This window comes from Pan troglodytes, chromosome 5, assembly GCF_028858775.2.
Source record: "Pan troglodytes isolate AG18354 chromosome 5, NHGRI_mPanTro3-v2.0_pri, whole genome shotgun sequence".
Classification (NCBI taxonomy): domain Eukaryota; kingdom Metazoa; phylum Chordata; class Mammalia; order Primates; family Hominidae; genus Pan; species Pan troglodytes.
In genome coordinates this window covers 47,687,351-47,712,675 of record NC_072403.2, presented here as the reverse complement: position 1 = coordinate 47,712,675, position 25,325 = coordinate 47,687,351, and the positions used below count along the sequence as shown (strand labels likewise).

The following is a 25,325-nucleotide window of genomic DNA, read 5'->3' as shown; positions in this document are numbered from 1 at the left end:
TGGTGAAGTCATAACTAGGGTCTAGACCTTATCTCTAAAGGTTCTCAGCCTCAAGTTTGTGAGAATAACGTATGATGCCCAGTTTCTTGGGAACTGACTTATATGATCAACATCATTGGAGTGAAGATTCATTTTCAGTGAGAAATAGAACTGTTAAGCCAACTAGTATTTGAGTTTGGTTGTTATTACATTCTCTCCCTGTAGCCGAGGTATGTGGAAAATCAATTTTGGTTTTCTGTGCAAGGAATCAGTGCAGAGGGAGTCTGCTGGATGGTTTTAGTGACTGTTGGTATCAGGCCCTTATATGATATCAACAGGCTTGAGTAGTTGTATTTTTTAGTTGGGGGACTTGCTGTCTTTAGCTGAAGGAAGAACACTGCCTAACCATTGGTCAGAGGATGCTCCCCTCTTACTGCTGACCTTCAATTTGTGGTCAGGCAGTCCTCCACAGTCCTCCACAGTCATACTCTCTTTGGCTCTGTGAGGTTGTATCTGTCACTTTGATTGGGTTTGGGGGGCCCCAGAACTCTGCAGTCACTCAAACCTCAGGGTTTTAGTATTTTTAGCAGATGGATTATTGTGTCCACTGTATTTTTTTTTTTTTCTAACTTCAACCTCAGAAGATAAAACCTTAATTGCTGTTTTGGAGACATTTTATATCATTGTCATGTGACAATTCCTTATTTCTTGAACCTGCTCAATGACATCATCACCTCAACAGTCCTGCTCCCACCTTCCCATTAAGGAGCAAATCATGTCTGGAACAATTCTATGGCATATTTTCTTTGTCAGCAGACTTATATATGTTGGCTTCTTAGAATTAGTAATGCATTAAATGGTCCCTTAGAGATCTATTGTTTGGTCTCTTGGAATGCGTAATATGTATTATTTTGTATTTTGCTTCTGCCAGTATTAGATAGGATGTTTTTTATTCATAGTTCCTTCAAAGCAGTTTAGTTCTTTTCTTTCTTTCTTTTGAGATGGGGTCTCACTTGCTCTGTCACCCAGGCTGGAGTGCAGTTGCGCGATCTCAGCTCACTGCAGCCTCTATGCCTCCTGGGCTCAATTGATCTTCCCACCTCAGCCTCCTGAGTAGCTGGGACTACAGGTGCATGCCACCATGCCCAGATAACTTTTTGTATTTTTTGTAGAGATGGGGTTTCACCATTTTGCCCAGGCTGGTCTTGAACTCCTGGACTCAAGCGATCCACCTGCCTCGGTCTCCCAAAGTGCCGGGATTATAGGCATGAGCCACTGCACCTGGCCCAGTTTAGTTCTTATTAGTTCTGTTAAGTTTCTGTGTGAATGGTAGGTATAGTGATGATACATATTTTGATAAGTTAATTGTAGCTAAATTAGGTGGTTTGATGAGACTGTTGTCCTGTCTTCAAAAAGGCTATTCTTTATTTACCCTTGGCTATAGGCTGTCTGTGATCACTAACTTAAAAATAATAAACATTCAATGGTAGGCTGTCTTGAAGGAAAAAAGACAAAAATAATTTTAAAATTTACTGAGAAATCAGGCTCACACAACACCTTGTTCATAAACTAAAGGTTATTATTCTAAAGGTTAGTTTAGAATAATTACTTTTCTAGTTATTTGTATCTCTTAAAAACTTAATAAATTACATATATACTTTGTTTTATTATTGAATATTTGCTAAGGATATACCTCACTGATATAATAATTTCATGGGTATGTACAGTGTTCAGCACATTTACCACAGGCAACATAGGAGAGATGCTGGAAAAAATTATGAGGTCAGTGAGACTTATTTTTCGTGTTCTCATATCTTTTTTTTTTTTTTCTTTTAAGTGACCTCTCTTGTTGGTGTCCATTACAACCTTAAGGCTCGGAACTTCCTTCTGTGGGATCTCAGGCAATGATTCATGCTTTTCCCTTCCTCTTCAGTTTCTTTCTGTCAACATTTACTTAGGCAGTATCATACGCCTGAGCTCTGCTTTCCATCTCCTGCTACAGTAAATTAACCTGCACTTAGTTATTGGTAGTTGATTGGTAGGGTGTTTCCCTTAAAATATTTGCCTTTAATAGGGACTTTGATGTCTTAATTCAAATGGTGAGACTTACTGGCACACCAGGAGGTTGATATTTTAAAACAGGGCAGAGGTAGCTAAGATTTGTGGGACTTAAACTGTAGTAAGTTCATTGCCTGGATATGCACTGGCCCTCTTTTTGTGGTCAGCCTGTTTGATTCTTGTACAATTAGGGCCCAGTCCTCTCACCTCTTGTGCCTGCTCACTATAGTTGAGTTCCCAGAAGTACGTCTGCTTTATTCTTGTACAAGAGATGAGGGTTCATGCACAGTTCACGTCTTTGAAATGCCTTCTATGCCTTATCTGAAAGAAGGCCCCCTTTATATTTTTGCCATGCAGCACATTCTCTTGGACCTGTAAGTATTCAATGGGCATACCCCCACGGGAGAGTGAGCTAAGGCTGATTCTGCTTTCTTTAATTTGACTGCATTTTGTGATGCTATGGGCTTGTTTTTGTTTTTTGTTTTGGAGACAGAGTTTTGCTCTTGTTGCCCAGGCTGGAGTGCAATGGCGCGATCTCGGCTCACCACAACCTCTGCTTCCCAGGTTCAAGCGATTCTCCTTCCTTAGTCTCCCGAGTAGCTGGGATTACAGGCATGTACCACCACGCTAATTTTGTATTTTTTAATAGAGACGGGGTTTCTCCATGTTGGTCAGGCTGGTCTTGAACTCCCGACCTCAGGTGATCTGCCCGCCTCGGCCTCCCAAAGTGCTGAGATTACAGGCATGAGCCACTGTGCCCGGCGATGCTATGTTTTTTTTTTTTTTTTTAAACATCTAAATTGGACTTTTATTATCCTTGCACTGTGTTGCTATTAAACAATTTTTCAAGATTTAAGGAAATGGATATTAGAAAAACCCTCAAATTTGCTTTAAAAAGATAGTGATTTTTCTTGTTTTTAATATAAAAGTGTCCTCCATTTTCTTGTTTAAGAATAACTTATTATGAACACCTTATTAGATGAAATTTCCTGGATAAAATCAAAACTAGAGACTCAGTTACTGTAAGATGCTGAAAACCAGCCTGACTTTAGGCTCTGTGGAGGCAAAAATAACTGGCCTGGGGATGAGTAACAAGGCTGGCCAAGTCAGCCAGTATTTTGATTAGGTTTAACTACTTTCAGAGTACGTGGCTATCTCATTTGAGCCTCCCTCGGAACAGCTCTCTGAAGTGTAGGTATTAGTGCTCTCCAACTTTAGGCACTAAGAAACTGAGGCTTATAGTGCACCTTTTAAATTTAGAATGGTATGGAGGAGGAGTGCTTCACTATTCAGCCGATTCCCTTCACTGTCCACCCCCCACACACACTCACACACACTCTCTCTCTCCCTCTCTCCCGACCCCCCCACCACCTCCACTGCCCACTTCAGAGAGGTTGGTTGGATATTGAGAGAGATTACCAGTACACTGCAATAATGTTAGGAGCTGTTCCATGAGGGGAAGGAAGATCTCTTGAGAGTTGGGGAAAAGAGAGTCTGCCCACAAATTCACTTCTATGGACAGTTTTTGGTGGTGGCCCCTGGGGAAGAAGACTAGAAATTACCTTGGTACCTTGGTTGATCAGAAATGTCAAATGATTGACATTTGACTGACTGAGGCTCTGCTATATTGCCACTCTGCAGAGTACAGACTCTTCATAGCCTGCATTTTGCAGTCATCGGCTTATGGAAAAGATGTGGGGAGGGGACTCTTTTTGTAATGGCTAGTGCTACTAACTAGAATTCCTTAGGTACTCTATATACCATAGATACCAGATTGCCTATCTCTAAATCTTACTTCCTAAGGAAAACATAGTAAACCATTTTAGCTCTGTGCTTATCTTCAGTAATCTTGCTGATGCCTCAATTTTTAAGATTACTGAAACACTGAATCTTCTCAGTGCCATGTCCTTTTTTAAAATAGGTAATGTGATTTTTTTCCCCAAAAGGTACAAAGATTGACCACTGAGTCTCCTTTCCATCTCCATCCCACAAAGCATGTGCTGTCACCAGCTTGTTTATCCTCTTATTTGCATGAGTGTGTATATGTATGCTTGTATGTATATTCATGATATATTATACACATTGTTCTGCCTCTTTGCTTTTTTCACATACTATATTTTGAGTGGTTGTACATATAGCCCTGCCCCTTTTTTCGTTTTTTAAAAATAACTGGTGGTTTCCATGTATGGCTGATTTATAATTCATTTAACCTATCCCCTATTAAAGTACATGAATGATGAATGATCTCTTTGTAGCTTCCAGTGTTCTCCTTCTGTATTTATTTAACAAATACTCCTGTGTATTTGACTCCTTTTCTTTGGATATTTGTCATCTTTTCTCTTGAAACCAAGTACTTAAAAGTTGTCTTTTTTTTTTTTTTGAGATGGAGTCTCACTCTGTCGCCAGGCTTGAGTGCAGTGGTGTGATCTCGGCTCAAGCGATTCTCCTGCCTCAGCCTCCTGAGTAGCTGAGACGACAGGCGCGCGCCACTACGCCCAGCTAAATTTGTATTTTTAGTAGAGATGGGGTTTTACCATGTTGGACAGGATGGTCTTGATTTCTTGACCTTGTGATCCGCCCACGTCGGCCTCCCAAAGTGCTGGGATTACAGGCATGAGCCACCGTGCCTGGCCTAAAAGTTGTCTTCATTCATGCAAAATATGATAGGCCTCCTTCCTGACAGATATGCTTTGGTATGTTGCAGGAGAGGCACAGAACTAAATGGACTGCTGTCGTTTAAGCAGCAGGACATCAGGAAGACGGGTTCCCATTTCTTAGAACAACCACCAAAATAACCGACACCAGCATCTAATCTTGAGGATCCATTTGTAAATTCCAGTCAGATTTATTTTCTATTCACAGAAATTGTTCCTTTTTTTCTCTGCAGACAGTTCCTAATGTATATGTGTCTGCCATACAAATGACCATGTGTGGAAAGCCCTCTTCAGCCATGTGGAGAAAGTGGGAGGAGGGAGATTCCCAATTTCATTGCTTGAGCTGCAGCTGGGAAAGCAATTCTTGGCGTCTCAAGTTGCAAGTGTGAAATAATTTTCTCAGAGAAAATACTTTTGGTAGTTAACTGTTATAGTGGTAGCACTAGTATTCTATTACTCTACTATACATACATTATGGATTCAATAGGCTTTTTAAACTAGACCAAGTGCTATTTTTCACATTGTTTCTATGATTGAAAACCGACCTGTTGGTTGGTGTTTGTGAATACTGTGCTGGATCTGTGTGGCCAGATTTTGCTTCGTAAAACCAGTGTCATGTAGACTGGGGGTAACCTTTATGTGACTGGGGTCAGAAAAACAAAAATATTGGATTTTTAAATATATAATTTTTGTGCTGTTGTTGCTGAGACTACAGTGAGACTTATAAATGTATAGGATGAGCTTCTTTCCGTCTGGATAATTGGAGTCCATGAGGAAGGAGCAGAATTGTTAAAAAATCAGGAGTGCAGTGGTGCGATCTCGGCTCACTGCAACCTCCACCTCCCAGGCTCAAGCAATTCTCCTGCCTCAGCCTCCAGAGTAGCTGGGATTACAGGTGCCCACCACCACACCCAGCTAAGTTTTGTATTTTTTAAAAGAGATAGGGTTTCACCATGTTAGCCAGGCTGATCCTGAACTCCTGACCTCAAATGATCTACCCACCTCAGCCTCCCAAAGTACTAGGATTACAGGTGTGAGCTACCATGCCCGGCCTTGGACTTTTCTTTCCCAGTAAAGGGGAAGTTTCAGAAAGAGAGAACAACATTTGGCTAAGCAAGGGCATTTCAACAGACTGACTAAAGTGGCTTCATGCCCTCCAAAGACAGAGATAATCAGGAAATTTTGTGGACAAATTGTGGATAAAAATCTGATGAGGTTACTGAAAGAGATTTGGTAGGGTGGTGGGGTTGGGGGCAACTTGAGGCCCAGACAGAAAGGCTGATGCAGGCAATCTCTGTGACTAACACTACTGAGAAAAACTGCACCACTTTGATTTGGTGTGGGGGATCAGGTGGGAGGTGTTTTTCAAAGGGTACATTTCAAAGTAAAACTAGAAATGATGGTAAAAATGAAGAGTATCTCATAACCTATCTAATTTGTGAATAGCTTGTATCTCAAGGTTTTCTCTCACTACTGATATATTGCTTGCTTTTTTTGTCTTTGAAAGTATTTTATTTATTTATTTACTTATTTATTTATTTTGAGACAGGGTCTTGTTCTCTTGCCCAGGCCTAGAGTGCAGTGGCACAATCACAGCTCACTGCAGCCTCAACCTCTCGGGCTCAATCAATCCTCCCATGTCAGTCTCCCGAGTAGCTAGGACTACAGGCACATGCCACTACACCCAGATAATTTTTTGTAGTTTTTGTAGAGATGGGGTCTCACCATATTGTCCAGGCTGGTCTTGAACTCCTGGGCTGAAGCGATCTGCCCGCCTTGGCTTCCCAAAGTGCTGTGATTACAGGTGTGAGCTACCATGCTGGCCTAAAAATATTTTTATGTTATATTTCAAGCATACCCCAAAATAAAGAGAATAGTATAATGAATTCCATGTACCTGTCAACCAGCCTCAACAATTATAGACATTTTGACAATCTTGTTTTTTCTGTCCTTCTACTATTTTTTTTTTCCTGGAGTACTTCAAAGCAAATTCCATATATCAATCATAATATTAATATTTCACCTATAAATATATCAGAGGTATTTCTACATACAAAGATTAAAAATGGAACCACAGCACCATTATCACATCAAATTAATAATTACTTGGTGTCATTTAATACTTAGTCCATGTTCAGTTTCTCTAGTTGTGGACTAAGGGTGGTGGTAGGGAGGGAAGCTGGAAGAAGGGGTTACAAAGGGGCACAAGGTAACTTTTAGGGGTGACTGATGTGTTTATTGTTTTAATTGCAGTGGTTTCACAACTATATCATATATTAAAACTTACCAAATTATAAACTAAATATGTGCAGCTCACTGTATGTCAATTATACCTCAATAAAACTTAAAAAAAAAAAACTAATGATGTAGCTAGATACAGACAGTATTTTAAAACATTTTCCCCCAGTTATCTCAAAAATATCTTTTTATGGTTGGTTTGTTCAAGTATGGATCTAAATAAGAACCACAGATTGCATTTGATTGCTGTGTCTTTAGGTTTCTGATAATCTGGAGCAAATCCACTCCCACTTGCCTTTTTTTCATGCCATTTATTTGTTAAAGAACCCATATGACTGACTGATCCTGTAGCATTTGCCACATTTCGATTTGGTGATTTGGCTAATTGCAGCCTGTGATAGTATATTCTTGGCTCCTATGTTTCCTATAACCTGGTAGTTAGATCCAAAGGCTTCCTTGGACTCAGGCTCAGTCCTTTTAGCAAGAGTATTTTATAATAGGTAATGCTGCTATGAACCTTTCATGGCATTGAATCAGGGAGGTCTAGTTGCCCTAGTTTCATGCAAAATTGATCAGTAGAGTTAGGTATTGTCAGCCTTATCCATCTATTATAACATTTCCTGTCAGTTTTCACCTAATACTTTTAAGAAGCCACTGCCTACATCCCCTATTTTATTAGGAGTAAATTACTCAGATCTGTGTATGTGTTTGAATAATGCTTGACAACTGTACTGAGGTATAATTTTCATAAACCACACATATGTCAAGGGTACAATTCAAGAAAGTCTGACATATATACATATATACACTTTGATATGTATATATGTATGTATTTTTTTAATGATTGCCTGTCTAGCTGCTGTAGAGAACATGGCGTTAGAGAGGCATAGTACAGGGATGAACCATGATTCCTTTGGTCAGCTTTTAGAAGGGTAAATCCTGATTCTCTCAGTGGTCGGGATAAAATTTTCCCATGTGGCAGTAGAGAACAGGGAGCCATTAGTTCGGACCTTGTTTTATCACTAGCTTGTCAGGGAGATCATGCTAAAACAAAACAAAACAAAACAAAACAAAAGACTTTGAGTGGCTTTTGGGTTTCCCCTTACAGGTTTTATTGTATAGATATTCTAAATACCTGCTTGCAGATATCCACATGCTGTTTGGGGGTTTATTTATCCGAACCCGACCTTGTATCTGGCTCTTCACCCCAACTGATTTCCTGTTCCATTTCAAAAGCACAAAATCTCAACAAATATTTTAAAAAGAGAAATCTTTTCATTTCTGTACAGACTTTTATCCCCACTTTCCTTTAGGGAGACTCTTAATACTAATGTGGTAATCCCAAGCAGAATGACACACAGGAAGTAGTTTGCATTGTGTAAGTCTCATTGTACATGTGCTGCACTTAATGGAGCTGATCTATGTGCCATTGGATCACATATACAGTATGGCTAAAGACAGAGTATAATGCTTATCTTCAGTAAAAGGAAGAGTTAGCAAATGAGATCAGGGGTTCTGTTGCACAGGATAATCCTTTCTTGGCTTAAGAAAAATTCTGGCCTGTGAGTGACATCTTTCTTCCATTGGTTGGAACATTCATGTGTTGGGATTCATAGGGAAGTTGGGTTAGCTGACCAAGGTGCGGACAGAGCTGATTCCCCAGGTTAGTGAGGGAACTGTTATTGAGCAGGGCCTAAGCAGTGGGACAAACTGGGGACAGGATCCTGGGGTGGCTCAAAATGCATGTCATGCTTGTTTAACATCAGCCGTATGAATGGCCTCACCAGGTTGTAGCAAGTAGGCCCCTTTGATCTGGAGGCAGCACAAACTACTAAGCTCTGAAGCTTAATCCTTACCCAGCCAATCTGGTTCTCACCCACTTTTGGCTGCCACTTCTCCTCTGCAGAGAGTCGAGGATAACATTTCTAAGACTGTGCATGTGTGTGTGCGCGCGCGTGTGTGTGTACACGTGTTCTCCCAGTGTATTCGGAATCCTTGAATTTAATATGACCAGTCTTCTTTTGCCATCTTGCCTCCAGTCAGCTATCCTCTTGGAAAAGGGGTTAGGTTTTAGGTACAGAACTCTTATAGCAAGAATATTAAGTTAATTAATCAAAAAGTCTGATCCCTTCAGGGCCAGCTTGCTTATTAGCTTTGTACCACAGGTGGCATCTCCTTAACACCCATCAGTCATCTTACAGATCTTGATCACCAGGAGATCTGGATGAAACTATATATATAGCTCAGTATAGGATTATCACTGCTACCAAACAAAAAAGTACAAAACATGTTCAGTAGTTTCATCCTGAAAATATCATTAATAGTAGTATACCATAAAGCAGATATTATTATGTGAAATTCAACCTGAGATTCAAAAGTATGTGTGGGAGTGGCCCGGTGAAGTGGCTCATGCCTGTAATCCCAGTACTTTGGGAGACCTAGGTGGGTGGATCACTTTAGGTCAGGAGTTCGAGACCAGTCTGGCTAACACAGTGAAACCCTGTCTCTACGAAAAATACAAAAATTAGTTGGGCATTGTGGTGCACACCTGTAGTCCCAGCTACTCGGGAGGCTGAGGCAGGAGAATTGCTTGAACCTGGGGGGCAGAGGTTGCAGTGAGCTGAGATAGCGCCACTGCACTCCAGCCTAGATGACACAGGGAGATTCCATCTCAAAAAAAAAAAAAGAAAGAAAAAAGAAAAATGGTGGTGGGCACCTGTAATCCCAGCTACTCGGGAGGCTGAGGCAGGAGAATCACTTGAACCCAGTGGGCGGAGGTTGCAGTTAGCCAAGATTGCGCCACTTCATTGCAGCCTGGGTGACAGAGCAAGACTCCATCTCAAAAAAAAAAAAAAAAAAAAAAAAAGAAAGGCCGAGCGTGGTGGCTCATGCCTGTAATCCCAGCACTTTGGGAGGCCGAGTCGGGTGGATCATGAGGTCAAGAGATTGAGACCATTCTGGCCAACATGGTGAAACCCAGTCACTACTCAAAATACAAAAATTAGCTGGGCATGGTGGTGTGTGCCTGTAGTCCCAGCTACTCGGGAGGCTGAGGCAGGAGAATCGTTTGAACCCGGGAGGCGGAGGTTGCAGTAAGTGAGATCGCGCCACTGCACTCCAGCCTGGCAACAGAGCGAGACTCTGTCTCAAAAAAAAAAAAAAAAAAAAGCATGCGTGGGAGCCAGGCGTGGTGGCATGTGCCATAATCCCAGCTACTCGGGGAGCTGAGGCAGGAGGATCACTTGAGCCCAGGAGTTTGAGTCCAGCCTAGGCAGTATAGCGAGATTCTGTCTCTAAAATAATAATAATAATAGCCAGGTGCAGTGGCTCATGCCTGTAATCACAACACTTTGGGAGGCCAAGGTGGGCAGATCACTTCAGCTCAGGAATTTGAGATCAGCCTGGGCAACATGGCAAAACCTCATCTCCACCAAAAATACAAAAAATTAGCTGGGCATGGTGGTGCGCGCCTGTGCTTCCAGCTACTTGGGAGGATCACTTGAGCCCAGGAGGCAAAGGCTGTGGTGAGCTGAGATCATGCCATTGCACTCCAGCCTGGGTGACTAAGACCCTGTCTCAATTTAAAAAATAAAATAATAATAATAATAATAGAGTGTGGAACTCTGTGTGAGTACACTAAAAATTATCAGGTTTTTACTTTACATGAGTGAATTTTATGGCATGTAAACTATCAATAATTTTTAGTTTTTAAAACGTATCAAAATATATAATCCTGTATTTAAATGATGCTTAAAGTTTTAGGAAATAGATAAAATTGAGAAGAGAGCTGAGGACGGAGCCTTAAGGAAACCCTAAATTTCAAGGAAGGGAGACCTGAAAACAGAGATGTAATTACAGACACAGGAAGCAAACCAGATAAGAACAGTTGTCTAAAATTCAAGAGAATGTTTGTGCAGTGTTAAGTGTAGAAAAAATGTGGATGGGGACTGAGAAAAGGTTAATGAATTTAGCTATAAGGAAACTACTAGTGACCTTTGAGAAAACAGTTTCTACAAAAAGGAGGTGTTAAGGAGTGAATTGTGAGGAGGATGAACCTGCACATTACTCTTGCCAGAAGGAGAAAGAATCTAAAAATAGTGTCAAGGATAGTCTAGAGGCAGGGCAAACTTTTGTCTGTCTGTCTGTGTGTCTCTCTCTCTTTTTAGACAGAAGACACTTGAGAATATTTGTAGCAAGAGGAAGGAAGCAAACAAAAGAGAGCAGAGGATGAAGGTACGGAGGGTATGGAACAAAGCATTTGTGCCACGTCAGGTGTTCTGCCTTTGTCATTTCCCTGCAAGGCCGCAGAGATAGCCCCTTTCCATGGGCAAACCAGTGTTGTATGCCAGGCCCAGTTCCCTAGATGAACTCTACTCCTTTTTCATTGAAGAAAGCAGATCCTAATGCAAGTGAGCTATTATCATGCTGGCATAACCTTACATCTGCTGTAACCTATGATTAGACACTCATTCTTGAACATCAGCACTTGATTACTGGTGACAAATGAGTGATAGCACACCTCACAAGGGCTCTGGCACACCTAGCATGTCAGGTCTTGTTGACTGTGGCCAAGAGCTGCTGCGTAAGTGGACATTCCAGCTCTTGGGTCAGAGAGCTAAGAACACATTTTGTCAGAGCTTCCGAACCCTTCTTAGAGAATTCAGCCTCTCCAGGGGGTCTTTGAGCTGCACTATGACTTATAGGTTACCCCTCATCCACCCCCTATTCAGAGACAATGGCACTGATAGGGAAAATGGGAAAATGCAGCAGCCTGTGAGGACACTGCCCATTCAGCAATCTCTTCCCCCACCCACTGTCCCTTAGTAAAGGACTTCTGAACAGTTTCTCTAACCCTACCCTTCTCAGTCTCTGCCCCCACCTCTTTTTTTTTTTTTTTTTTTTTTGAGACGGAGTCTCGCTCTGTCGCCCAGGCTGGAGTGCAGTGGCGCAATCTTGGCTCACTGGAAGCTCCGCCTCCCAGGTTCACGCCATTCTCCTGCCTCAGCCTCCCTAGTAGCTGGGACTACAGGCACCCGCCACCATGCCCGGCTAATTTTTTGTATTTTTTAGTAGAAATGGGGTTTTAGCCAGGATGGTCTCAATCTGCTGACCTCATGATCCTCCTGTCTCGGCCTCCCAAAGTGCTGGGATTACAGGTGTGAGCCACCACGCCTGGCCCCCTTTTTGTTTTTGTTTTGATTTCTATCTTGATTTTTAAATCTTTTTCTTAACTATATATTGATATTAGATTATGTTTTCCCATACTTCTTGGAAATGCTGGCAGAAAATGAAATTCATTTTTAACATTTATTATTTGTAAATGTGTATTCACTGTGTCTCTTTAAGCAGTCTATGCAGGTTTTGTGGTAGATGTAATTCTAGGTACACTTAGTAAGTTAAAGGGTTAAAATACCCAGCGCTGTCGCATATGGCAGTGAGCAGAATCACAGATGTTGATGATACCACGTAATTAGTATTCTTTTATGTAAATGAAGGCTGTCAGCATGTTACCATAGTGTCTACTCTCTGAAGCTGGAATTTATGCCACTTGGTCTCACCAAGACCAAGCAGGACTATTCTACGGTCCTTAGTTAACAACTGAGGAGAAATCAATATGATGAGAGAGCGAGAAGAAATGGAATTCTCTCTAAAGTAGATTTACCCTCTTTTTTTCCCCCTATTTTGTTTTTCTTGATTCCCCTTCAACCCCCAGAAATTTTATTTCTGGTGATGTAGTTATACAGTTAAGACCTGCTGAGAAATTTGCTATTTGAGAATAATTGAAATACTCCAATTAAAAGGCATCATATTTTCAAGCTATAGATTTTTTGAAATATTTAGAATCCTAATGTTGTCATCTCTCATATGGAAAGTTTTTTAAAAAATTATATGATAAATCTAGAAGTTTTTCATCAGAACAAAAGATAAATGTTGAAAAGATTTAATTATCTTTTAATTTAATACTTAGTGATATTTATAGAATGCTTTTAAATATTGATTATGGTTCTTAGCTCCAGTTGATTCAGATTTTTAAAATAAAACTACTATGGTAATTAAAAAGGCAAAAGCTGATATTTTGTCAGGTTTACTTTCCTCATATGCAGATCGACCAAGGGTGTGCAGGACATTTATTTAAAGCTGCTGATCTATTTAAAACTTGCTGATGTAGAAGTATTCAGACACATCATGTTCTTTCCCAATTACACTGTAAGTTTATCAGTTTTGGGTACTAGGTGCCTGTCACACTGGATGATGTACATTTTAAGTGGAAATGTTAGAATGATGGCCTTTGAGAATATGAAGGGAAACCTGTACACATCAGAAAAATATAAAATAGAATTCCTCTTTTTGCCAAATGGGTGCTAGGCCCTATTCTGAAATAAAGTGGTCAGAGTATGTGTGAGAGGTGAGTTAAACACATCTTCTTTCTTGACCCGAGTATACCTGAGGTGGTATTCTCTTTATTCTCTATTTTGTTTGTTGGTTAAAGTGACTTTTATCTTTTGTGTCACTCTTAGGAGATTTCCATTTCATGATCACACATGTTTTTCCTCTAGAGAAGCTGGTCTGCCTAGCTTAAATCAGTATGGTGAGGTGCAAAGTAGCCCTGTGTTTTTCCTGAATGGATTTACTCTGCCCATATGGCAGGTTAGTGAGTCGCCACGACAGATTTGTAATGGGAAAAGGGCTGTGCAGGAGAGGATGTGCGTGATCAGCAGATTTATAGATCAGAAAATGAAATCAGAAGAAAGAATTTCCAGAGTGCCCTTTTCATTTGACAGCTCTCCATGGAGAGGATGTGGAATGGTTTTTTAGTGTTCTTCTCTTTTGGCTTTTGGTTGTTCCAGCATATTTTTTTTAGCAGAGGAGTTGATTTTGCAAGGCATCAGTGTTCTGGGTGTGGTGTTGCTATGTTCATTTACAGAAATAATTCTCTCTTTGTAGGATTTGAAGCTCTGCTGTATTTCATATGATAAGATCTTGGTAGCAATTAAATTCCTGAAGACACATCAAGGCTAAAATGGGGATTTGCCAGGCATCAGGTTTTGAGTTGTAAGAGGAGGCTATTCAGATGTGATTTAGCTAGTACCGAATCTTTCGAAGGAAAGGACACAAAAAGCAAAGCAGAGCAAGCTAAAGATAGTGTCCTGGTGTGTTGAAGTCTATGCTGTCTTAATATAATACCATAACCACTAGCCACATGTGACTTAAAATTAATTAAAATTAAAAGTGCAGTCCCTTAGTCTCACTAGCACATTTCAAGTGCTCAGTAGTCACGTGTGACTAGTTACTATAGTACTGGACAGCACTGTAATATATTCAGATAGAGAATATTATCAATAATAATGTGTAATAATAATGAATTCTCTATCTGTATATATTCTCTATAGTCTCAATATATCAATGATATATATGATTGATGATACATAGAGAATATATACAGATAGAAAATATTGATATCCCTCTCATTGATATATAGAGAATATATCATTGCAGAAAGTTCTGTTGGACAGTATTAGTCTAAGTGGAAGAATTTGAGAAATAAAATTCTTTCTTTGATTTCTATGAAGAGTCTTTTATCCCTATACAATTTACTGGATTAATGTACTAAAGTTTTTTTTGAGACGGAGTCTCGCTCTGTTGCCCAGAGACTGGAGTGCAGTGGTGTGATCTCAGCTCACTGCAAGCTCCGCCTCCCAGGTTCATGCCATTCTCCTGCCTCAGCCTCCCAAGTAGCTGGGACTACAGGCGCCCGCCACCACGCCTGGCTATTTTTTTGTATTTTTAGTAGAGACGGGGTTTCACCGTGTTATCCAGGATGGTCTCGATCTCCTGACCTCGTGATCCGCCCGTCTCGGCCTCCCAAAGTGCTGCGATTGCAGGCGTGAGCCACTGCGCCCGGCCTGTACTAAAGTTTTAATGTGCAAAAAAATCATCTGGCCGGGCGCAGTGGCTCATGCCTGTAATCCCAGCACTTTGGGAGGCCGAGGTAGGCGGATCACCTGAGGTCGGGAGTTCAAGACCAGCCTGACCAATATGGAGAAACCCCGTCTCTACTAAAAATACAAAATTAGCCGGGTGTGGTGGCGGGCGCCTGTAGTCCCAGCTACTTGGGAGGCTGAGGCAGGAGAATCGCTTGAACTCGGGAGGCGGAGATTGTGGTGAGCTTAGATTGCACCACTGAACTCTAGCCTGGGCAACAAGAGCGAAACTCCGTCTGAAAAAAAAAAAAGAATCATTGAGATTTTAGAAGCCTCTCCAGGTTCAGATTCATCAGGAGTGGAGTAGTAACCAGGAAATCTGTATATATAACAAGTAGCCTGGGGAATTCAGATGTTGGTAGGTAGTTCAGGGACTACATTTTCAAAGAATATTGAATTAGTGAGAGTGAGAAACAGGAATTGTCTGCATCTTGATATTTTTCCCTCCCCTTCATTCCTTCATTACTTTCTTTTGTGTCCCAGGAATTAGTTGTAAGCATCAATGTGTACCCAATTTGTACCCTTAGTTGGTACTAAGTAGCAAGAAGAAAATTCATTTATTTACTATTCCATCTTTTAATGTATGTGTGTTTTGATTTGGCTGTGCACTAAGAAAAATCAACAAAAATGGTTATTTCAATACTATTCCAGACTGTGTGAGAGGGTAATTCTGACAGAATACTTTTGACCACTAAAAGTTGAGCACCCACAAGTCTTGGCATTATAAGGGGGTAAAAACAGAAATATACATAATCTCCTTTCTGAAGAAGATTACAGTATTCCCCCCTTATCCTTAGGGGATATGTTTCAAGACCCCCAGTGGATGCCTGAAACCACAGATAGTATCGAACCCTATATATACTATGTTTTTTTCCTGTACATACATACCTATAAAGTTTAGTTTTTAAATGAGGCACAGTAATAAATAACATAATACAATAGAACAATTACAATAATATACTGTAATAAAAATTATGTGAATGTGGTCTCTTGGAGTATCTTACTGTACTGCACCACAGGTGACCGAAACCTCAGAAAGTGAAACCATGTATAAAGGGAGGCTACTGTATATCTTGTTAGAAAGTGGGCAAACACATCCAGAAAAATGATGTAAAGGGTGCTTAGCAATAAGAAAATCATGATCTGGCTTGATTGAGAGTAGTCTAGGTCGGTTCCCTTTGTATGATTTGAGGGTTTCTTATATAAAGACATGCCTCTGCCATCTGGAACAGGCAATAAAAAAGGGAAGAATCTCTAATTTGGTCCTGCAGTATATTTATTTATTTGTGGGTTTTGGCACACATAAATAGGACTAGGCCAAAAACGGCATCTGGAAAATTAAAGGGGCTACTCACAGTACATTGGATTTAGAACTTCTCTGGGTTGACCTCATAATCATGAAACTGCATTTGCTCACAGAAATGAAAAGTAGAGAATAAATGGAGGTGAAAGAAATTCACCTTGAAAGAGGAACTACCGGCCGGGCACGGTGGCTCACACCTATAATCCCAGCACTTTGGGAGGCTGAGGTGGGTCACCTGACCTCAGGATCACCTGAGGTCAGGAGTTCAAGACCAGCCTGGCCAACATGGTGAAACCCCATATCTACTAAAAATACAAAAATTAGCTGGGTGTGGTGGCCCTTGCCTGTAATCCCAGCTACTAGGGAGGCTGAGGCAGGAGGATTGCTTGAACCTGGGAGATGGAGGTTGCACTGAGCCAAGATCATGCCAGTGCACTCCAGCCTGGGCAACAGAGTGAGGCTCTGTCTCAAAAAAAAAAAAAAAAAAAAAGGAACTATCTTTAGGGAATTGAATTATTTATTTATTTTTTATTTATTTTTTATTTTTTGGAGACGAAGTCTCGCTCTTGTCCCCCAGGCTGGAGTGCGATGGCACAATCTCGGCTCACTGCAACTTCCACCTCCAGGTTCAAGCAATTCTTCTGCCTCAGCCTCCCGAATAGCTGGGATTACAGGCGCCTGCCACCACACCTGGCTAATTTTTTGTGTGTGTTTTTTTTTTTTTAGTAGAGACGGGGTTTCACCATGTTGGCTAGGCTGGTCTCGAACTCCTGACCTCAGGTGATCCGCCTGCCTCGGTCTCCCAAAATGTTGGGATTACAGGCGTGAGCCACTGCACCCGGCCTATTTTATTATTTTCTTTATTTTTTATTTTTATTTATTTATTTTTTGAGACGGAGTCTTGCTCTGTCGCCCAGGCTGAAGTGCAGTGGCGCGATCTCGGCTCACTGCAAGCTCCACCTCCCGGGTTCGCGCCATTCTCCTCCCTCAGCCTCCGGAGCAGCTGGGACTACAGGCACCCGCCACCGCGCCCGGCTAATTTTTTGTATTTTTTAGTAGAGACAGGGTTTCACCGTGTTAGCCAGGATGGTCTCGATCCTCTGACCTCGTGATCTGCCCGCCTCGGCCTCCCAAAATGCTGGGATTACAGGCGTGAGCCACCGCGCCTGGCCTATTTTCTTTATTTTTTAACTTTTATTTATCTATTTATTTTTTGAGATGGAGTCTCGCTCTGTCACCCAGGCTGGAGTGCAGTGGCGCAATCTCGGCTCACTGCAAGTTCCACCTCCCGGGTTCACGCCATTCTCCTGCCTCAGCCTCCTGAGTAGGTTGGGACCACAGGCGCCCACCACCACGCCTGGCTAATTTTTTGTATTTTTAGTAGAGTTGGGGTTTCACCGCGTTAGGCAGGATGGTCTCGATCTCCTGACCTTGTGATCCTCCCGCCTCGGACTCCCAAAGTGCTAGGATTACAGGTGTGAGCCACCGTACCCGGCCTATTTTATTATTTTCTTTTTGAGACGGAGTCTCACTCTGTCCTCCAGGCTGGAATGCAATGGCGCGATCTTGGCTCACTGCAACCTCCACCTCCTAGGTTCTAGCGATTCGCCTGCCTCAGCCTCCTGAGTAGCTGGGATTACAGGCGCCTGCCACCATGTCTGGCTAATTTTTTTATTTTTTTAGTAGAGATGGGGTTTCACCATGTTGGTCAGTCTGGTCTCAAGCTCCTGACCTCAGGTGATCCACCTGCCTCGGCCTCCCAAAGTATTGGGATTACAGGCGTGAGCCACCGCACCCGGCCTTTTTTTTTTTTTTTTTTTTTTTTGATTTTAAAGAGACTAGGCCAGGTGTGGTGGCTCACACCTATAATCCTAACACTTTGGGAGGCCAAGGCAGGAGGATCACTGTGCCCAGAAGTTTAAGACCAGCCTGGGCAAGATAGTGAGACCCCCATCTCTACAAAAAATAAAATTAGCTGGGCATAGTGGCATGCACCTATGATCTCATCTACTCTAGAGGCTGAGGTGGGAGGATCACTTGAACCCAGGAAGTGGTGGCTGCAGTGAGCCAAGATCACACCACCGCACTCCAGGCTGGGTGACAGAGTGAGAGACCCTCTCTCAGAATATATAAATATATAAGTAAATAGATAGATACATAGAGACAGGTCTATGTTGGCTAGGCTGGTCTTGAACTCCTGACCTCAATCCTTCCACCTCAGCCTCCCGAAGTGTGCAAGCCCCGGTGCCCAGCCTAAGGAATTTTAAGTTCTGGTGTTGAGGGGAAAACGCCTTTCAAAGTTCCAAAGATATAAAAGTTTTCTTTTAAAATAGTTGTATAGCAGCCTGGCGTGTTGGCTCACACCTATAATCGCAGCACTTTGGGAGGCTGAGGTGGGCGGATCACGAGGTCAAGAGATCGGGACCATCCTGGTCAACATGGTGAAACCCTGTCTCTACTAAAAATACAAAAAAATTAGCTGGGCGTGGTGGCGCACGCCTTTAGTCCCAGCTACTCGGGAGGCTGAGGCAGGAGAATCGCTTGAACCCGGGAGGTGGAGGTTGCAGTGAGCTGAGACCACGCCACTGTACTCCAGCCTGGTGACAGAGCGAGACTCCATCTCAAAAAAAAAAAAAAAAAAAGTTGTATAGCTTCTTTCCCTTGGAGAAATTGCCCACAAGGCTTCTCTGATTATTGAATTGAAGAAGCATTATTGGGAGGGGGGAAAAAAAAACATGCTTAGGATGTTCTACTGTTTTAAAAAGCATTTTCATATATATCAGCTGGAAGATTCGCTGCTTTTTTTTCTTTTGTTTCGGTAGTTTGGTTAAATATTATACCAGTAGCCACTTCACCTCTTGTCCTAAGTCAGATTTGTCCAGTTCTTTACTTACCTTTCCTTTCAGTAAAGAAGGTAAAAGTTTTCCCACCCTTACTGCAAGATGCAGATGTTCTTTTCAAAAAGACGGATGTTGGCTGGGCGCAGTGGCTCGTGCCTGTATTCCCAGCACTTTAGGAGGCCGAGGCGGGCAGATCATTTAGGTCATTAGTTCGAGACCAGCCTGGCCAACATGGTTAAATCTCGTCTCTACTAAAAATACAAAAAAATTAGCCGGGTGTGGTGGTGCGTACACCTGTAATCCCAGCTTCCTGGGAGGCTGAGGCAGGAGAATCGCTTGAACCAGGGAGGCAGAAGTTTCAGTGAGCTGAGACTGTACCACTACACTCCATCCTGGGTGACAGAGGGAGTCTCGACCTCAAAAAAAAAAAATACATAAAAAATAAAAAATAAATTAAAAAACACATATACGGCTGTGCACGGTGGCTCATGCCTGTATTCCCAGCACTTTGGAATGCCGAGGTGGGCAGATCACCTGAGGTCAGGAGTTCGAGACCAACCTGGCCAACATGTTGAAACCCCGTCTCTACTAAAAATACAAAAATTAGCCGGGTGTGGTGGCATGGCGTCAGTAATCCCAGATACTCGGGAGGCTGAGGTGGGAGAATCGCTTGAGCCCGGGAGGTGGAGGTTGCAATGAGCTGATACCCCGCCACTACACTCCAGTCTGGGCGACAGAGTGACCCCGTCTCAAAACAAAAAAAACACATATACAATGTTCCTTAGTTACGTCTCATAAAAATGATACTTTGTACTGGTGAGGACTTTCTTTTTCTTATTTCTATCTTATATCATGTTATCTCTGCTTTGAAAAACATTGCAATCGACCTAAAATTGACTTTTTATTTGAGTTTCTTCATCTCTCCCACTGGTATGTGAAACACCATAAAGTTTCAAATTTGTGCTAACCCTTCCGTAAGAGTCTTCCTTTTTAAGTAATTTAACTGTCCTGTAACTCTCTGCCTTTATACCAAATGTGCCTTTTTTTAACTTTCAAAGGAACCAATTTGGAGTTGAAAATGAATGAATCTAGAGTTGAAATATCAATTGCAAGCCTTTTACTTTTTTTTTTTTTAAGGAAAATATTTTTCTAAAAGTGTTTTCTTTTTCTTTTTCTTTTTTGGGGACTCTGTCGTGCCAGGTTGAGAAAGTGGCGACTTCTATAAGACATGGATAGATGCAAACATGTAGGGCGGTTACGGCTCGCCCAGGACCACTCCATCCTGAACCCTCAGAAGTGGTGCTGCTTAGAGTGTGCCACCACCGAGTCCGTGTGGGCCTGCCTCAAGTGCTCCCACGTGGCCTGCGGCCGCTATATTGAGGACCACGCCCTGAAACACTTTGAGGAGACGGGACACCCGCTAGCCATGGAAGTCCGGGATCTCTACGTGTTCTGTTACCTGTGCAAGGACTACGTGCTCAATGATAACCCAGAGGGGGACCTGAAGCTGCTAAGAAGCTCCCTCCTGGCGGTCCGGGGCCAGAAACAGGACACGCCGGTGAGACGTGGGCGGACGCTGCGGTCCATGGCTTCGGGTGAGGACGTGGTCCCGCCGCAGCGCGCTCCTCAGGGACAGCCGCAGATGCTCACGGCTCTGTGGTACCGGCGTCAGCGCCTGCTAGCCAGGACGCTGCGGCTGTGGTTCGAGAAGAGCTCCCGGGGCCAGGCGAAGCTGGAGCAGCGGCGGCAGGAGGAGGCCCTGGAGCGCAAGAAGGAGGAGGCGCGGAGGCGGCGGCGCGAGGTGAAACGGCGGCTGCTGGAGGAGCTGGCCAGCACCCCTCCGCGCAAGAGTGCACGGCTGCTCCTGCACACGCCCCGCGACGCGGGCCCGGCTGCCTCGCGCCCCGCTGCCCTCCCTACCTCACGCAGAGTGCCCGCCGCCACACTCAAGCTGCGTCGCCAGCCGGCCATGGCCCCAGGCGTCACGGGCCTGCGCAACCTGGGCAACACCTGCTACATGAACTCCATCCTCCAGGTGCTCAGCCACCTCCAGAAGTTCCGAGAATGTTTCCTCAACCTTGACCCTTCTAAAACGGAACATCTGTTTCCCAAAGCCACCAACGGGAAGACTCAGCTTTCTGGCAAGCCAACCAACAGCTCGGCCACGGAGCTGTCCTTGAGAAATGACAGGGCCGAGGCATGCGAGCGGGAGGGCTTCTGCTGGAACGGCAGGGCCTCCATTAGTCGGAGTCTGGAGCTCATCCAGAACAAGGAGCCGAGTTCAAAGCACATTTCCCTCTGCCGTGAACTGCACACCCTCTTCCGAGTCATGTGGTCCGGGAAGTGGGCCCTAGTGTCGCCCTTCGCCATGCTCCACTCAGTGTGGAGCCTGATTCCTGCCTTCCGCGGATACGACCAACAGGACGCGCAGGAATTTCTCTGCGAGCTGCTGCACAAGGTGCAGCAGGAACTCGAGTCTGAGGGCACCACACGCCGGATCCTCATCCCCTTCTCCCAGAGGAAGCTCACCAAACAGGTCTTAAAGGTGGTGAATACCATATTTCATGGGCAGCTGCTCAGTCAGGTATGTGTGTGCCTACCATGACAATGAGAGGCTTGTATGTTAGCTTGGGCTTCCTGTGAGTGCCTTCCCCGGGTTATTGGGCTAATAAGAGTAGCCCACATTTGCTGTGATTATGCAATTTGGAGGGTGGCCATTGTACCTTTCATTCTGCTGTACATTATGATGGCCTTTTGGGGAAACTTGCCTAGTGTCTTTCCGGCCAGATTTTTAGTTTAACTTGCCACATCGCTTAATTTTCAGTGAATATCTTTAATTGTTATTGAAGATAGGGGTAATATAATATTCTCATTGTTATAATTAAGTACCCATTGTTGGTGTGCCATCCTTTGATCAATTTGAGGGAACAGAGTTTGCTTGTAACCCTGGTTCCATAATAGTTTGAAAGAGCAATCTCCCTTCTTTACATACAGGGAAGGAAGGTAGCTGGGAGCATGCTAAAGGCCAGTGCAAGCCTCCTTCCTGTTCCCCATTACCTTTTATTTCCTGCATCTTTAGCCATGTAACCTAAGCAAAGATGCTTAGACAGGGCCTTGCGAGAATATGCAGAAAGAGTATTTCTATAGTTAAAAAAAGGCAGGTGTGCCGGGCACGGTGGCTCATGCCTGTAATCCCAGCACTTCACGAGGCCAAGGTGGGTGGATCACCTGAGGTCAGGAGTTAGAGACCAGCCTGGCCAACATGGTGAAACCCTGTCTCTACTAAAAATACAAAATTAGCCGGGCGTGGTGGCGCATGCCTGTAATCCCAGCTACTTGGGAGGCTGAGGCAGGAGAATTGCTTAAGCCCAGGAGGCGGAGGTTGCGGTGAGCCGAGATTGTGCCATTGCACTACAGCCTGGGTGACAGATGGAGACTCTGTCTCAAAAAAAACCAAAAAACAAACAAAAAAACATGGTGGGGGGTGGGTTGGTGAGCAACTTAAGAGTTTCAGGTAAAACCTCTACACTATGTTTGTGTCTTGGTTTTTAGGGCTTTGAAAGAATGATGAATGGGATGGAAAGGGAAAGTTTAATTAGGCTTTTGTTTTTGAGCATGTAAAAGGGGGAGTATTTATCAGCACTTCTTCTGTCTCCCCTCCCCTTAGGAAGAAAGGTGCACCTGGGAAGGTTATAGTGGGAACGGAGGTCTAATCACAGCACTTTGAGGCTCTGCAGACAGAGGGGTTCAGTGTAGGGCTTCTGCAAGTAACAAAGGCAAAAAGAGAGGCATGCTGGGCCCCATGGAAGGTCTGAAGTCAAGAGGAGGAATGCCAGGGTGAGGGAAGCAGGCAGGGACCTGCAAATCTCTGTCAGACTGATCCCTTGAGTGACTGCATGATAACTTGCAGTCTGTACTACTGTACTATTGAATGGTAGAGCATATTTTGGGAGAGGTGAAAAGGGGGGTTAGTATAGTCTCTATGCAGTATGGTTTTTAAATTCCAGCTAGCATCCCATAGTTAGAAATGTACATCAGAAATAATATACTCTAATTCTTTTAAAGTTATGTTTATTATTTTAATATTACTATTTTTTGAAAATTATACACTTAGTTTTGATAAAGTGTGTCTTATGAAGCAAGTAAAACTGTACACAGGAAGCATGGAAGTTATATAATCTGTAAATCAATCTTTTCATTCTAGGTCACATGTATATCATGCAATTACAAATCCAATACCATTGAGCCCTTTTGGGACCTATCCCTGGAATTCCCTGAACGCTATCACTGCATAGAAAAGGGGTTTGTCCCTTTGAATCAAACAGAGTGCTTGCTCACTGAGATGCTGGCCAAATTCACAGAGACAGAGGCCCTGGAAGGGAGAATCTACGCTTGTGACCAGTGTAACAGTGAGTGCTGTGTGGAGGAGGGGGCGTAGTGGGGAAGAATAATTGGAATATCAGTTTAAGGTGCTGCTTTGTCCTCTTTAGTCAAAAGTAACACTAATGATATTGAATGGTTCTAAAGCATCTTTTAAAGATCTTTTTCTCCCATTTTTCTAAAAACAAAAAACATGGACTTGTTTTAATTATGTATTAAAAAACAAAACAAGGCTGGGCGTGGTGGCTCACGCCTGTAATCCCAGCACTTTGGGAGGCCAAGGCGGACAGATCACTTGAGGTCAGGAGTTTGAGACCAGCCTGACCAACATGGTGAAACCCTGTCTCTACTAAAAATACAAAAATTAGCTGGGCATAGTGGCAGGTGCCTGTAATCCCAGCTACTCGGGAGGCTGAGGCAGGAGAATCGGTTGAACCCAGGAAGCGGAGGGTGCAGTGAGCCAAGATCGCGCCATTGCACTCCAGCCTGGGCAACAGAGCGAGACTCCGTTTCAAACAACAACAACAACAACAACAACAACAACAAAAAATGAAACAAAGACCTAGGAGTTGATTGACCTCCTGATTGACATTAGTTGTCATCTTGGAAGGGATTTTAAAGTTGTGGCTCCTGAAATGGGGACTCTGAGAATGTTAGTACTTAACTTCTTAGTGCTGTGGGGCTGCTGCTTAAATTCATGAATGTAGAGTCTGACAGTTCTTACTTAATCTAAACCCAGATGGTATAGCCTTTCTGAAGGGTGCGATATCAGAAAAGCAAGCTTTTGTACTGAACTGGTAGACTTAATGTCTGTCAAAAGTGATGCTAAAGATTGGTACAGTGGAACCAAGAAAGCAAGTCTTAAGGTGCATTGCTCAGTGGCAGCTTCATGAAATATTTTCTGCATTTTGTTTTTATTGTTCACATGCCTGAAAAGTTCACATTTCAGAGAGGGTCATACGGAAGTATTTCTGTGTTGTCTGTAATTTTAAAATGGAACTCTTACATATGGTTACAGAGGCATGTTATCAGGGCCCTTCCATCTTGCCACACTAACACTTAATGCTTCTGCTAATCCAGTATGGACAGAGGAAATGCAGAACAAATATGTGGATGCTTATGTTTGGGGTTTGTGGCATATATAGATTTGGAAACTAAAAGTATAAAGTTAATGGACTGTGCAGAGACCTAGAAATCAATTTTCAGTCACATAATAGTTTAGATTACCAGTTTTGAAGAAAAAAAAAATCTTAGGCCAGGTGCAGTGGCTCATGCCTGTAATCCCAGGACTTTGGGAGACCCCAAGGTGGGCGCCACTGCACTCCAGCCTGGGTGACAGAGCGAGATGCTGTCTCAAAAAAAAAAATAAATAAAAATAAAAATAAAAAAATAAAATAAAATAAAATAAATTGTGGGAAACCTGTTCCGCTCTTTGAAGAATCAGAACAAAAATCAAAAGTCAGGCTTGAGGCCAGGTGTAGTGGCTCATACCTGTAATCCCAACACTTTGGGAGGCCAAGGCAGGAGGATTGCCTGAAGCCAGGAGTTTGAGACCAGCCTGGTGGCATAGCAAGACCTCTTTTAGGGAAAATAAAAACAAAAACAAAAACCACAAAGTTATGCTCGATATCATTTTGCCATTTCAAAACAAAATTTGAAATTTTATACCTGGTTAACTATAGACTCACCTATCCTGTTCCATTTTGAGATACAGAGTCAGGTGAATCAAATTGTTTCATTAGAGTAATATTTAAAAAAAAAGAAAACAGTGATTCCTGAAACCTTTTACTTGTAAGGAACAAAAGAATATTAACAGCTTTAACTCCATCATTTTTGGATATGATAGATTAGGCAAGAAATAACTTTTGTTTATCTTTACAAGAAAGGATTG

The 25,325-nt window shown here is 42.8% G+C and overlaps 1 protein-coding gene across 25 annotated transcripts in view; it reads left to right on the top strand.

Moving 5' to 3' along the window:
• Window positions 1–25,325, top strand: part of USP49 (ubiquitin specific peptidase 49) — a 103,999-nt gene that overhangs the window by 66,678 nt on the left and 11,996 nt on the right. For 23 of the 25 annotated variants that reach the window (XR_010158010.1, XR_010158009.1, XR_010158007.1 and 20 more), the window contains 2 exons: window positions 20,255–21,638; window positions 23,259–23,463. Coding sequence is in view for 17 of the 25 variants with exons in the window: in XM_016955472.4 (XP_016810961.1) it covers window positions 20,283–21,638; window positions 23,259–23,463 (1,561 nt within the window). In the remaining 8 variants the exon portion in view is untranslated. Of the gene's footprint in view, window positions 1–11,095; window positions 11,163–20,254; window positions 21,639–23,258; window positions 23,464–25,325 lie in introns of all 25 variants that reach the window. The other 2 variants (XM_063813029.1, XM_063813026.1) reach the window with 1 other exon arrangement.